The 12,227-nt window shown below is 40.4% G+C and overlaps 1 protein-coding gene across 3 annotated transcripts in view; it reads left to right on the top strand.

Annotated features, from left to right (window-relative positions):
* Positions 1 to 12,227, top strand: part of smpd3 (sphingomyelin phosphodiesterase 3) — a 90,990-nt gene that overhangs the window by 32,955 nt on the left and 45,808 nt on the right. For 2 of the 3 annotated variants that reach the window (XM_085464812.1, XM_085464811.1), the window contains 3 exons: positions 4,763 to 5,462; positions 9,331 to 9,573; positions 9,660 to 10,617. In XM_085464812.1, the coding sequence (XP_085320938.1) occupies positions 5,161 to 5,462; positions 9,331 to 9,573; positions 9,660 to 10,617 (1,503 nt within the window). In that variant the 5' untranslated portion in view covers positions 4,763 to 5,160. Of the gene's footprint in view, positions 1 to 642; positions 692 to 4,762; positions 5,463 to 9,330; positions 9,574 to 9,659; positions 10,618 to 12,227 lie in introns of those variants that run through there. The other variant, XM_085464813.1, reaches the window with a different exon arrangement.

Here is a 12,227-nt window from a genome sequence, read left to right as displayed (position 1 = left end):
TAAAGACTTCAGCAGAGTTAAAGGTTGATGATAGGATGATGTAATCGGGCCAGTGTGGATACTTTAGTTATGGACAAAAACTAATTCTTATGGTGTTCAGTTAAGTCTTTACTTATCAATCTCAAGCCCACCTTATGGGAGCTTTTGCCAGACTTCCAGCGCTTTTTCAAGTCATTATATAATTCATTGAATAAAGTTGTGTTGCCGGTTCAAACTTTGGGTGCTCATTAAGTGACGTAGGAAAAAAATTGCAACCAGAGAATTTAAAATTGCATTTACAGGGAATGAAATAAGTATAATATGAAGGGAAATCAAAATGACTGAGATTTATAATAAATGTTTTTGAGGAAAAAAAAAGTAAATGTTGATAATCGCTGTATGTGTGACAGTGTTTGAGGAGAGAGGGTACATGCAGACGTATAGACACGCATACACTAAGAAGATGTGCCTATAATATATCATTTTCTACTCTGTGAGCTTTAATCACCATCAAGCAACCATCAAGGTCAATTTGCAGCAGGAAAAGAAAATGTGAAAATTAGAAACAAACAAATGAAAACATGCGGTACAAAAACGTCCTTCTTTGAAATGAATGAGCGTTTTTAGCTGGCATTTGCTAATTTTCTCTTCCTTTTTTTTAAGATCCTGTGCTCTGTTGGATCCAATCGAAAGAGCATTAATCTCCCCACAGGTGATAATAACACCATTTTTACATAAAATCACATTGTCTTTATCTGTGTGAGGTATAATTATGATACAAACTTAAAGCCAGAAAATACCTGTTCTAATCATCATTACACAGCACTATCATCATAATTTACTGATGGAGTTTTTGAATGTTATGATTTCTGTGTTCGTTGTATTGGCACACCAGCATCTCTCCATATAAACTGCTGTAGACTGTAACTTTCTCTGTGTGATTGTCGTACTTGCACCTCTCGTCCTAGCTGTGCTGCTTGAGTTTTATTATGCAACTGTTAATATTGAATTGTTTGGAGTTGAGTTATGATACTTAAACCTGCTAATATTGACTTGCTTATGCCAGTGAGAGGCTGATGAATCTGAATTTGAACACGAGCAAGTCTAGCAGAAAGTAGTGAGAGGATTTTCTTGCATGAGTGAGTTTTGAATTATCCATGTATTTTTTTTCTTCCTGAAACCTAAAACGAGCAGCCAGAAATAGCACATTTTAATGAGCAGTGGCTGCAAATTGCGGCTTAAATGCCAGGCGGCATGGAGTCAGTGCAATGAGTGAATTTGTCTGGATTAGAGTTTTTGTGCAGGGGGTAAGCTCTCTGTTTGCTTCCTTTTTGTTTATTCACTCTCTGCTTGCTCTTCCTTTTGCTTATTCTAAATGCATATCAGAGTTTCATCGATATTTGAGAACAATGAAATAATTACCTTCTGTCGTATATCTTAAAAATACAATAAACAGTGTTGTAATGTGTGCTGTAACACTGCAAGGTTTAAAAAGTTTGGTTGACTAAAATCATACCTCTTCAATGAGTCGATGAGGTCATGGATGGATGGATGGATGGATGGATGGATGGATGGATGGATGGATGGATGGATGAATGGGTGTATGGATAAATGGACAGAGACATGGATGGATGATGAATGGATCAATGGCTAGAGAATGATAAATGAAGGATGGATGGATCAATGGATGGATGATGATGGATGGATGGAGATGGATACATGATGGATGGATGGATGGATGGATGGATGGAGATGGATACATGATGGATGGATCAATGGATGACTGATAGATGAATGATGATGGATGGATGGTGATGGATCAATGATGGATGGATGGATGGATGGATGGATGGAGATGGATACATGATGGATGGATCAATGGATGAATGATGGATGAGATTAGGTGGCTGTAGCTCAGGTAGAGGAGCTCAGCTGCTGATCAGAAGGTTGGTGGTTCAATCCCTGGCTCTCCAGTCTGCATGCCAAATATCCTTGGGCAAGATACTAACCCCCACTTGCTCTCTGATGCATCCATCGGAGTATAAATGTGTATGAATGTTAGTTAGAAAGCACTGCAAAGTATAGACAACAGTGCTTGTGTGTATGGGTGAATGCGGCGTGTTGTATAGAGGGCTTTGAGTACTCCACGAGAGTAGAAAAGCTCTATATAAGAATCATTTCTCATTATAAGAAACATTTACCATTTACCAGTCCATGGATGGTTGGATCAATGGCTAGAAAATGGATAAATGAAGGATGGGTCAGTGGATGATAGATGGATAAATAATAAATGGGTAGATGGATGGATGAAAAGGGGTGAGGGTGCTATCTTCTGTCTGCTTGCTTTTTTGAGAAAGTGAACTAAAAATAGATATGGAAATATAGTATTTGGAGCATAATAAATGTTTTTTATTATGCTTGTTATTTCAAAATATAATCATATAAACTCCCTTTAAACCATACTTAACCAGACATACAAGATGCCACAGGGATGTCACCCACTGGTTTTTGAGTGCACAATACAAAAATACTAAAAATATGCTCTATAGCACTGAAGGTCACATTATTTATCACATAATTTCATCAAAAACAAAACCAAGGAAGATGGGTCCTGTTCAGTGACTTGGTGAGGCCTAGCAAATAATGGCTAAAGTCGCCTTTCTCAGTACACCTGTCTGCCTCACCGGTGCCATTCAGCCTATGGACAGGTTAGCTCACAGTTTTAAGGCCGACCAAAGTTTTTTTTTTAAAAGTGCTGCAAAGTTTAATCCCAAAAAGTGCTACCTCTTTTCTCCATATGTCCAGTGAGAATTGAAGTGTGGACTTCCACATGTTAGACTTAAAGACAGTCAGTAAAACACTGCCGTCATATGCCCCTTATGCCCACTGGTGAGTCAGCAGGTCATCTCTTTATATCTTTTCAGGTCAACCATCGCAGCAGGAAGTCAGCAAGTAGTAGCACAGGCAGCTCCTCTGTCATAATACGAATCATTACAGTATACAAAGGTTTCGACCCTACACAAGAAGATTACAAGGATGGAAGAGGTGGTAATTCTGGGAGAGATGTCCTATTCAGAGAATGAGCCTGTCTGACAAAAGAGCTTCATTTGGGGAGAAAATAGTAGACAGTGGTGACAAACAGCTCCCACAGACATGTTTTGCTGGAAAGTCTTCTATCCTAAATAGATTTAAAAAAGCAGACCCTTGACAAAAAGAAAGATGAATACGTGACAGCCTGTGCTGTCTTTGGACCTGTGGAGGTGTGATTATACAGTCCAAATACAGAATGAAAAGTTTCATTCATTTGGTGAGCTTTGTCAGAATTGCTTTACCTACTTTCTGCTTTAATATGGATTGTGAGTATAATATGCACGCAGCATTTCTCCACGGTTACAGCAAGTTTATAGTTGTCTTGTTGCACAGCAAATGAGACAAGGTTCATTCAAAAGCATGGGTTGTTCCACTGCCCTTCTCTGCTGGGCATATGATGTTACGCCAAGGTCAGCACTCTCTTTGTCTTCCTAAACTCGCCTGTTGACATGAATGAATTAATCTAGTCATTACTTATTCATGTCGGTGGGATCAATTCTCTTCCCTCTGTTGCCTATGCTGATATTAAAGTTGGTTAAAAAGCATTTAGGGTTGGAATTTCTGGTTAAGTCATCTGCGGGCTGGAAGAACGACGTGGTTAATGTCCTTTCCTTTGTGATACCCTTTTGTAACAACAATTACTGATTCCACGATGAGCTGTTTCCACAGCCCTTCTCCTATTTAAACATAGACTTTAAATTATTTAAACACTGCGGGCCAAAAATTTCTGTGGTAGTGGATTTGTGTGTGCTCGTGCACTAAGAAATCTCTTTGTTTCAGCTTCAGGAGCTTTGTAGTCGTTAATATCATCGTATCTTTCAACTCTTTAGTTTATATAATATTTATGTTCTGAGAAATATTCAAATGCAAGTCACCTTTTCTCCTTTTTTTGTATATACTTACTTTTCCATGAGGAATATAAATGTGTTATCTTTTCAGAATCAAACACAACACTTTTAAGTGGACCTGTTACTGCAGCACTGCTGACAATGAAAGTGGGCCGGACTTTATTAAACTTGCAGGCGAGTGACTGAAACAGCTACCAGTGAGAATGACAAATGCCATTGATTGGCTCATGGCGTGGTAGTAAATACATAAAGTTGTTTTCTAGGTTACTGGAATGTCTGTAAGCGACCTGCCGGTAGCTTCAAAGTGATGTCCGATAAACAAATCACTTCCAGTGTAGATGCAACATAAGTGTAAGCAGGCTACAAAGTCAAGTTTAGCTGCCATCCATGCAAATCAGCTGATTTTAGTGCCAACCCACATCAGCCGATTGCTCCTTCTGCACATCCAACTGACTATCTCGTGCAGCTGCCGCCATTTAACCTGTTTTAGCCTGCCCACTATTCATCTCCAACCCACCCACACCCCAGTAGTATGACCACAGTCTGATCAACTGCTTGTCTTCTGAAATAGCTTAAAAAAAATACATCCCATAATGTGTTGTTGTCAGGAGTATGTCGTACTCGCTGTCATACATTATTCTTTCTTCTTGTAAGACGAGACAAACTACAGTAAATAATTTTGCCTGTAGCTTACAAGCCTCTGTGGGGATGTGCTGTTATTATGCAATTACAGTCATTCTGACATGTATGAGTTTCACTCCCAGTGGAATAAAGTCAATTACTGATCCCCTGCTTCTTTTTCCTTCTCTCCCGCCTTTCCTCTGTCGATGTGCTTCTTTCTTCAGGTTTGGAGGAAATGCTGATGTTGAGTGGATACCCCCTGCAGAGGTGGTTTGAGTCCTCGCAATCATAGATCCGTCATCAAGGGAATAGCTTTCATCATGACAACTGCCTACCTCGAGACTGCGCTCCTTGACCCCTCCTGTGGAGGGTGTAATTACTGAGGGAGGGGCAGCAAGACTGAGATAAGCTTTCCTGTGAAGATAGAAATCATCCAAACCATGTAGTGTTCCTTTCTCCAAGGAATGGGGGAGGGTCTACATTTGAGTCTGATCTTTTTTCATTTATTTCTGCTTATGTAATTAGTGGAAGAGATTTTGTGATTGATTATAGTGTATGTGGGCGTGGACGTGCAAGGTGAGGAGAAAGTGACAGACAGAAAGAGAGAGAAAGAAGGAAAGAGATGGTCCTCCACATCACCCCGTATTCCAGTGCCTGTCTGCACTTCTTGGATGGCTTGTCGTGGAGCCTGGTGTTTCCCTGCTACTGGTTCCTGGACCGGCTCCTGGCGTCCTGTGTGGCCACCTCGCTGGAGAAGCGACAGCGCTCCCAGGACCCCTGCTCCTTCCTCACGTTATGTGTGCTGATCTCCGCACCCCTTTACCTGCTCCTCCTCCTCGCCTCCTTGCCCTTTGCTCTGCTGGGCTTCATCATCTGGGCTCCCCTGCAGGCAATCCGCCAGCCCTACCTGTACACCTACTGCAGGTTAGTGCCAACATGGCTATATTATTTATCACTGCTGCTGTTTCTGTGAATTTACAGGGCTCTGAAAAAGTATTTTTACCAAACTTGATTTAAACATTTAAAGGTTTCAGATCATTAATCACATCCTAATAGACAAAGTTACCCAAACAAGTACATAGTACAGTTTTTAGATGATTTCATTTATTAAAAAAACGCTATCCAACCTTACCTAGCCCTATGTAAAAAAAATAATTGGAATAGTGGTGACGGAGTGGCCGGCCTAGCAAAACTACTCCAAGAGTGAAGGTTTCATAGTGGCCTGGCCAAATTGAGATGCTTTGGCATGACCTTAAACAGGTCCACAGAGATATGAAAGACTTGTTTGAACTTATTACAAATGCTTAATACTAGTTCTCGCTGCCAAGGTCCAGGTAGGCTGGGCAGTTTTTTTCCATTAATAAATCATAGCATCATTTAAAAAACGCCTTTTTTATTTACTTCTGTTTTATATTTTATTTGTTTAATCTGAAACATGTAAGTGTGACAAAACTGCAAAAATGCTTTTTCACAGCACTGTACATAATATCTGATTTTGTAAGGATGTAGTGTCTTTTACTTTAGACAGTATTATGTAGAGTGACCTAACTGTTTTAAGGTAACACAATCTTTTCCTGCTTAAGGTTTCTACAGGTGAGGAGGGCAGACCTACAGCCAACCATGTAGGCCTTTCTTTGTCCTTGCAGTGGTTCAGTTTAAAGATGACCGGATGAACGCACTTTATACCGGTTTACACATTTTAGACTGGCTTTCAACTAAACTGTGAATGAAAATGAGGCCCTGGATCAATGTAACGTGAAAAATGGGCCGAGCAGTTGTAGAGTCATGCTTCATTTTTCATCTATGGAGCCAGTTGTTCACAGGGGTTGGCTATTTCAAGAAGGAGAAAATGAAGTCATTATCTTGTGTAAATAGTTTGCTCGTGGGTCTGCTTTCCAGCTGCAAGACTCCATCAGCTCTCAGTGGGTGTTTCGTTATCCAAACACCCACCCAAGTGGCAACCCGCCATAACCACAAAATGGGAAATACAGTATTTAGCTCTGTTTGCTGTGGGACAGCAGCACGATCTTCCTATAATTAGCAGTTTAGAGATGGCAAATGTAAAATGTGAGTTTCTAGTATTTTAAGTATTGTTTCAACAGTCACCTAGTAACAGTTTATTGTATATTCATGGATAACGTCTTTAAAAAGGTAAAAAGCACCGATGGCAGTAGAGTTCAGGGCCAGAAGCATAAAGAGGGGGTAGAGTAGAAATGGTAGAGTGAAAATAGAAAATGTAATACATAGTATGTGTACATCACATAATAATCATTTGAGAGTAAAACAGATAAAAACAAAAACAAAAAACAGACAGGCTGCTATGATGTGTGCATGTCTGTTTTTATTCCTAAACCCTCTATAATTAAAATCGCACTATTATTACGAGAAGGGCTAAAAGTTGTAAGGCCCGGTTGCACCTTGTGGGGTACACTGACATAACTGTTTGATCCAGTTTATTTTTCTCCACAGAGTCTCAAGGACAGCCTAGCTGCTTGGTGATAGTACAGAATTAACTGTGTTCTTATCTGAAAGATGGTAAAAAGAAAATTGGATAACACGACATCCTAAGAACTTACTGAATTTACGTATAGCTTTGTTATTCTTGATATGCTGCAAAAACATCTCACATAATAAATGTATTTGTATTTCATGCTACTGACAACTCCTGAAAGATTTCTGCATGAAAACAAGTTTGTCTCAACAGTATTTTCATAACACTCATCAAAGACAAGGCTCTACAATTCAACATTTCATTGCATCAAAGTATACAGCACCAAGTTTGGGTGGCCAGATGTGTCCAAACTTTGGACTGGTAGTGTAGTAGTATTATTATAACCCCATCTCACCAGCAAAGGGTTTCAAAATACAACAACAAAAAAGAATCTACTTAAATCCAACTTAGATGCACTATTTTTCTACCTTAACAGAGTTAGATATGATCAAGAATACTAAAAGTTTATTCTACCAATTAACAAATAAACAGTTTGGCACAATGTGAGGAAATATGTACAGTAACTAAACTTTTTGTCTTAATTTCCTATTATTTGATGAGTTTTCCCCCCAGGAAGGGCAGATGTTAATTTTAAGTTAACATCTTTCACACTCTGATGTTGGTGAGACCTTTGGAGAATTGGGGAAAAATAAATTCCAAATAGAAAAGATTTTTAAAAGCTGAAAAGCACATGAGTATAATTCTACTCATCACACCCCCACAAACACCTGCTGAAAAACTGACAACAAAGGACCGTTTAAGAAGAAGATGTGAATCCAATTTTTTTTTATCTGTTTCTGGTCTGTTTGGTTGTTTTAGGTTTTCTTAGTTTTACTCGTAGCCAACATTGTTGATTATGAGCCTTCAGTTCTTGTTATTTTAAGTTACTGATTGTGTTTATGGAGCTTACAGTATGTGCACTGTGGCACTTTTGTCTTACATGAACATTCAAGATTAGAGTTAAGGTTCATTTGTGTCCTTGTTTCAGTTTCATTGCTTTAATTTGGCAGTTAATTGTCTCTGTGTGGTACACTGTCTCGCTTTGTTCCATTGTCTAGACTTCCTTCAGCTGTGTCTCATTACCCTTTGGTTTCCACCCTCCCAGTTACCCTTACTGTTTCCACTCAGTCTTTCTCTTAGTGTCTCTGTTGCTTCTCTGTTCTTGTCTGCTCCTTTCCTGCTGTTTCTTTCCTTGTGGATCTTTACATGTCTGGACATCACATCAACCTAATAAAAGTTGTGTTTGCAGCTCAGTTAGTTTGCTTTTAGCATCTGTGTTCAGGTCTTCACAAACTAATGACTCCAGCTGTGCTTTAGGCACCAAAACTACCTGGTCTGGGTTGAATAGATCACTTTTAAAATGTTGATCATGTTAGAATAAAACTTAGTATCATGGAGTCAACTACTACAGCTCAGTTCAGATGGTGTATGATTTCAAAACTTCAGGCGGTGTTTAAGTGGCATACACCATAGGTTTTTAGACAGTAGACGATTTTTGTAGCTTTGCCTCTGCCTACAAGTGGAACAGAATCACTACTGTTTATTTTAGCAAAGTCTGAAGTGTAGACAGCTCTATACTTTGCGCAGGTTCAGCTATCTGCTGCAAAACTCATCAGATGTTGCCTCACAGCAAAACAAACCCAAGAGTTTCTCAAGGCAAATAAATTGGATATTCTTGAATGACAAGTCAGCCAACTGATCAGAACTCAACAGAGAAGCTTTACAGTAACTGAAGAAAAAACTAAAGTAAATGGTTCAGGTTCTGAAATTATTTATTTTATTATTTATTTATTAAATTCACTGTGCTTGTGCACAGATACAAAATTTAAAAAACTGTTTTAATACCCAAATACAAATGGTCCTAACTGCATATGTCTTTGTAGACACATCTCTTTAAGTGACAGAAATGTAATCCATTTCTTTAGACTACATTACTGATATAATAAGGTTAATAAGCAGAAACCTCAAAACTGCTCAGCAGCTAATTGCTTTGAGAGATTCTACTTTAAAAAGTATTTGCATTTGATTAGCTTCCTTATGGCTATAAGACCCTGTGTTTGAAGTATCTGGATTTCTTTAATATTGCTCAGAGTTAGATGACCAGTATGATATTACTCTCAATGAGTGTAGGCTCAAGATGAAGGTAGAATAAAATGGTTCTCTAAGTATATCTTTTGAAAAAAAGAAATCTGGGAAAAATTTCCTTGCTTCTTTTAAAAAAATGCTTTTGCTCCTAATGCCCTATTTTTCTTCTGGTATTATATTTGCATTTAAAGGTTGTTTTTTTTCTGTCTTGTCTAGGCCAGACAAACACCAGGCTGAACAAGGTCAAGCAGGTGCTGGAATTGGGGAATGGAGGCCACAGGGCAGAAGCTTCTGTTTCTGCAGTGCCAATGTTTGCCTTCTGCCTGACTCCCTAGCAAGGTTTAACAACCTGTCAGACACCCACCGGAGAGCACGGGAGGTAGGGAAGAGGATCCGCAATGGTGCCAGCCGACCTCAGATTAAAATCTACATTGACTCACCTACCAACACTTCTATCAGGTATGGAGAGATCAATCCAAACTTCCCTCTGCACTTATCTGCAGTAAATGCCTCTATGTTCATATTGTTTCTGTTATGTTTATCAGTGCGGCGTCCTTCAGCAGCCTTGCCACAGGTTTCCGCCGTACCTCATCGTTGGACCAACGTCCAGACCAAACACACACAACCAATGGCCCAGCCGACACCGAAACTGAACCTGCCACCGAGTGCCCGATTCACCCCTCAGGTGCCACTGACTGCCCCGTTCACCCTTCTGTGAATGACCAGGGCTCTGCTGAATGCCCTGTGCACCCTGATGGGGCAGACACTACAGCAGAATGCCCTCTCCACCAAGGGGAGACTAAAAGCAGCTCAGACTGTCCCATTCACACCTCAGGGGAGGCTCCAGACTGCCCCGTGCATTCCACAGTAGCTCAGAGTGCTCCTGGTCATCATGACTGTCCCATGCATGGGGATGGGACCCAGCCAAAACCCGCAACAGACTGTCCGCTTCACACCTCAGGGGTTCAAATTAGCATCAGTGCTCCAGAGCCGGACCCCCAGGAAGAGGAGGCGGAGACAGGGAACCACCGGCCTGGAGAGCACGGAGGGGCAGACACGGGCAGCATGACTGCTTCTCGTGAGTCCCTTGCTCGTTACCATGGAAGTGATGGCGGGATAGGGATATCCTCCAACAACACTCTCTCTCATGTCCCACGCACATCAATATTCAAGCGCCCAGGTCGAAAACGCCGCCACGGAGATGAAACATTCGACCATGACATCTCTGCCTTTTTCCCTGCCAACTTGGATTTCCTGGCTCTACAGGAGGTATTTGACCATGGATCGACTACTAGACTACGGCGCCAGCTGCATCGCTATTTTCCCTACATCCTGAGCGATGTTGGGCGGTATGGCTGGAAAGGCTGCTGCTCCAGGTTCAAATTCCTGAACAGTGGGCTCATGCTGGCAAGCCGCTACCCAATCCTGGATGCACGATACGAGTGCTACCCCAATGGCAGAGGGGAAGATGCACTGGCGGCCAAGGGGGCGCTGTTTGCCAAGGTTTGACTTCATTATCTCTCTCTTTTTCTGCTTTGTTGTTACTGTTATGAGGCACAGGTTTCTCTTTAGTCGGTCTGCTGAGCTGTGTGAAGTAGCAGACTTTCAGCTTCAGAGTCGTGACCACTGGTTTGGTTTCTGAGAGGACGGTTTACTCTTCAAGAGATCCTCTAATATTTCATGTATTTGACCTTTCTTGAAATGCTTTTCACTTCCCTTTGAGGACATTTAGACTCCTTCCAGGAGGCAGAGCATTTGGTTTTAGGTGTTATTATCAGCAGCATTTTAGAGTTCTTTTAGTTGGCTAAATGCATCAGGATAAAAGCAGAACCTACCAGCTGACCATTTTGTTGTCACTATCTTACAAATTAGTCTTTGATTCTAATAAGGTATTATTGGGAGTTCATCAGAACTGGCTTATCCACCATCAGTATAGCAAACACAAGCTCAATATTTAAAAAAAAAGAGGATTGCTGAGGATAAAATCATGTAACATGTTTATTCTTGGAGCAATTCGGCAAGCAAAATAGGCCAAAGTGAATCAACTCCAAGTCTCCATCAGGGTCTATTTTGCTTGCTGAACTCCTCCAAGAATAAACTTCATACATATTTTTATCCTGAACGGTGCCGCAGCAATCCTCTTTTTCTCTGATTGGGAGTCTTAGAATCTCTCCACCTCTTTTCCTGGAATCATTTTCCCACCCACATAGCATTTCTTTTGCATCTGAACTGAAATTCACTTGCGGACCTAATATTTCTCGCAGCAAAGACGTGTCTCCGCTCTGACAACTGCTTGGCGCTACTTCAGCTGTAATCCTGTCATCACTGATGCTGCTCTGGGACTTTGGCATGGCAGTAATTGAATCTGCCCATTAAGTCCATTTAAACTAAATTAACTTATTATACATTTGTGAAAGAGAGTGTGAAAGAAGGCCAGAGAATCAGATCTAAAATGACCTGTCAGCTGCGTACATTAATTATAGATCTCAGTATTGTGGAATCGTAGCGATTGTATGGGGAACATTTTTTAAATGCTTCTGTTATTCTTCCAGGTGTAACAAACTTTGCAACCCGGCCGGACCAGTGTTGTTATTGTGGTTTTTTCTCTTGTCTCCATCCCCAATATTTTGAACCTTAACACAACTCACACACGTTTTCTACAAATTTGCAACAATGCTGCACTGAGGTAGAAAACACAAATTAAAGCACTTGCTAAATGCATTTGCTTACACCCACACTCATTCACACATCACACATCTGTCACGGTGATGAGTGAATGCACCGCAGTAATTAGTGATCACTCACAGCCTTTCCTCAACGATCACTGTAGTGTCGACAAAAAAATGCTTTCGAGATTTTGTTTTCTTTTTTATTAATGTTTGTTGAAGAATTATCATAATGTTTGTTTTTCAGTGAAGATATGATAACGATAAGCATAATGATATGGCTTTGGTAATTAACGAGAGAAAGCATTGTTTACAAATGTAACTCGATTTTTTTAAACACCGCCAAATCACACTTTTCACGTGTTGGTAATTTAATACAATTACCAATCACTGTGGGCTGCACTTGTATAATTGTATGAATTATTTTGCAATTACTGAGTCTTTCCA

The sequence above is a fragment of the Copadichromis virginalis genome, linkage group LG7 (genome assembly GCF_057382275.1).
Source record: "Copadichromis virginalis isolate Kocher_CV1m ecotype Utaka linkage group LG7, C_Virginalis_male_GT1.1, whole genome shotgun sequence".
In the NCBI taxonomy this organism is placed as follows: Eukaryota; Metazoa; Chordata; class Actinopteri; order Cichliformes; family Cichlidae; genus Copadichromis; species Copadichromis virginalis.
The sequence above is the reverse complement of the archived record's forward strand: the minus strand, read 5'-3'. Positions and strand labels throughout refer to the sequence as shown.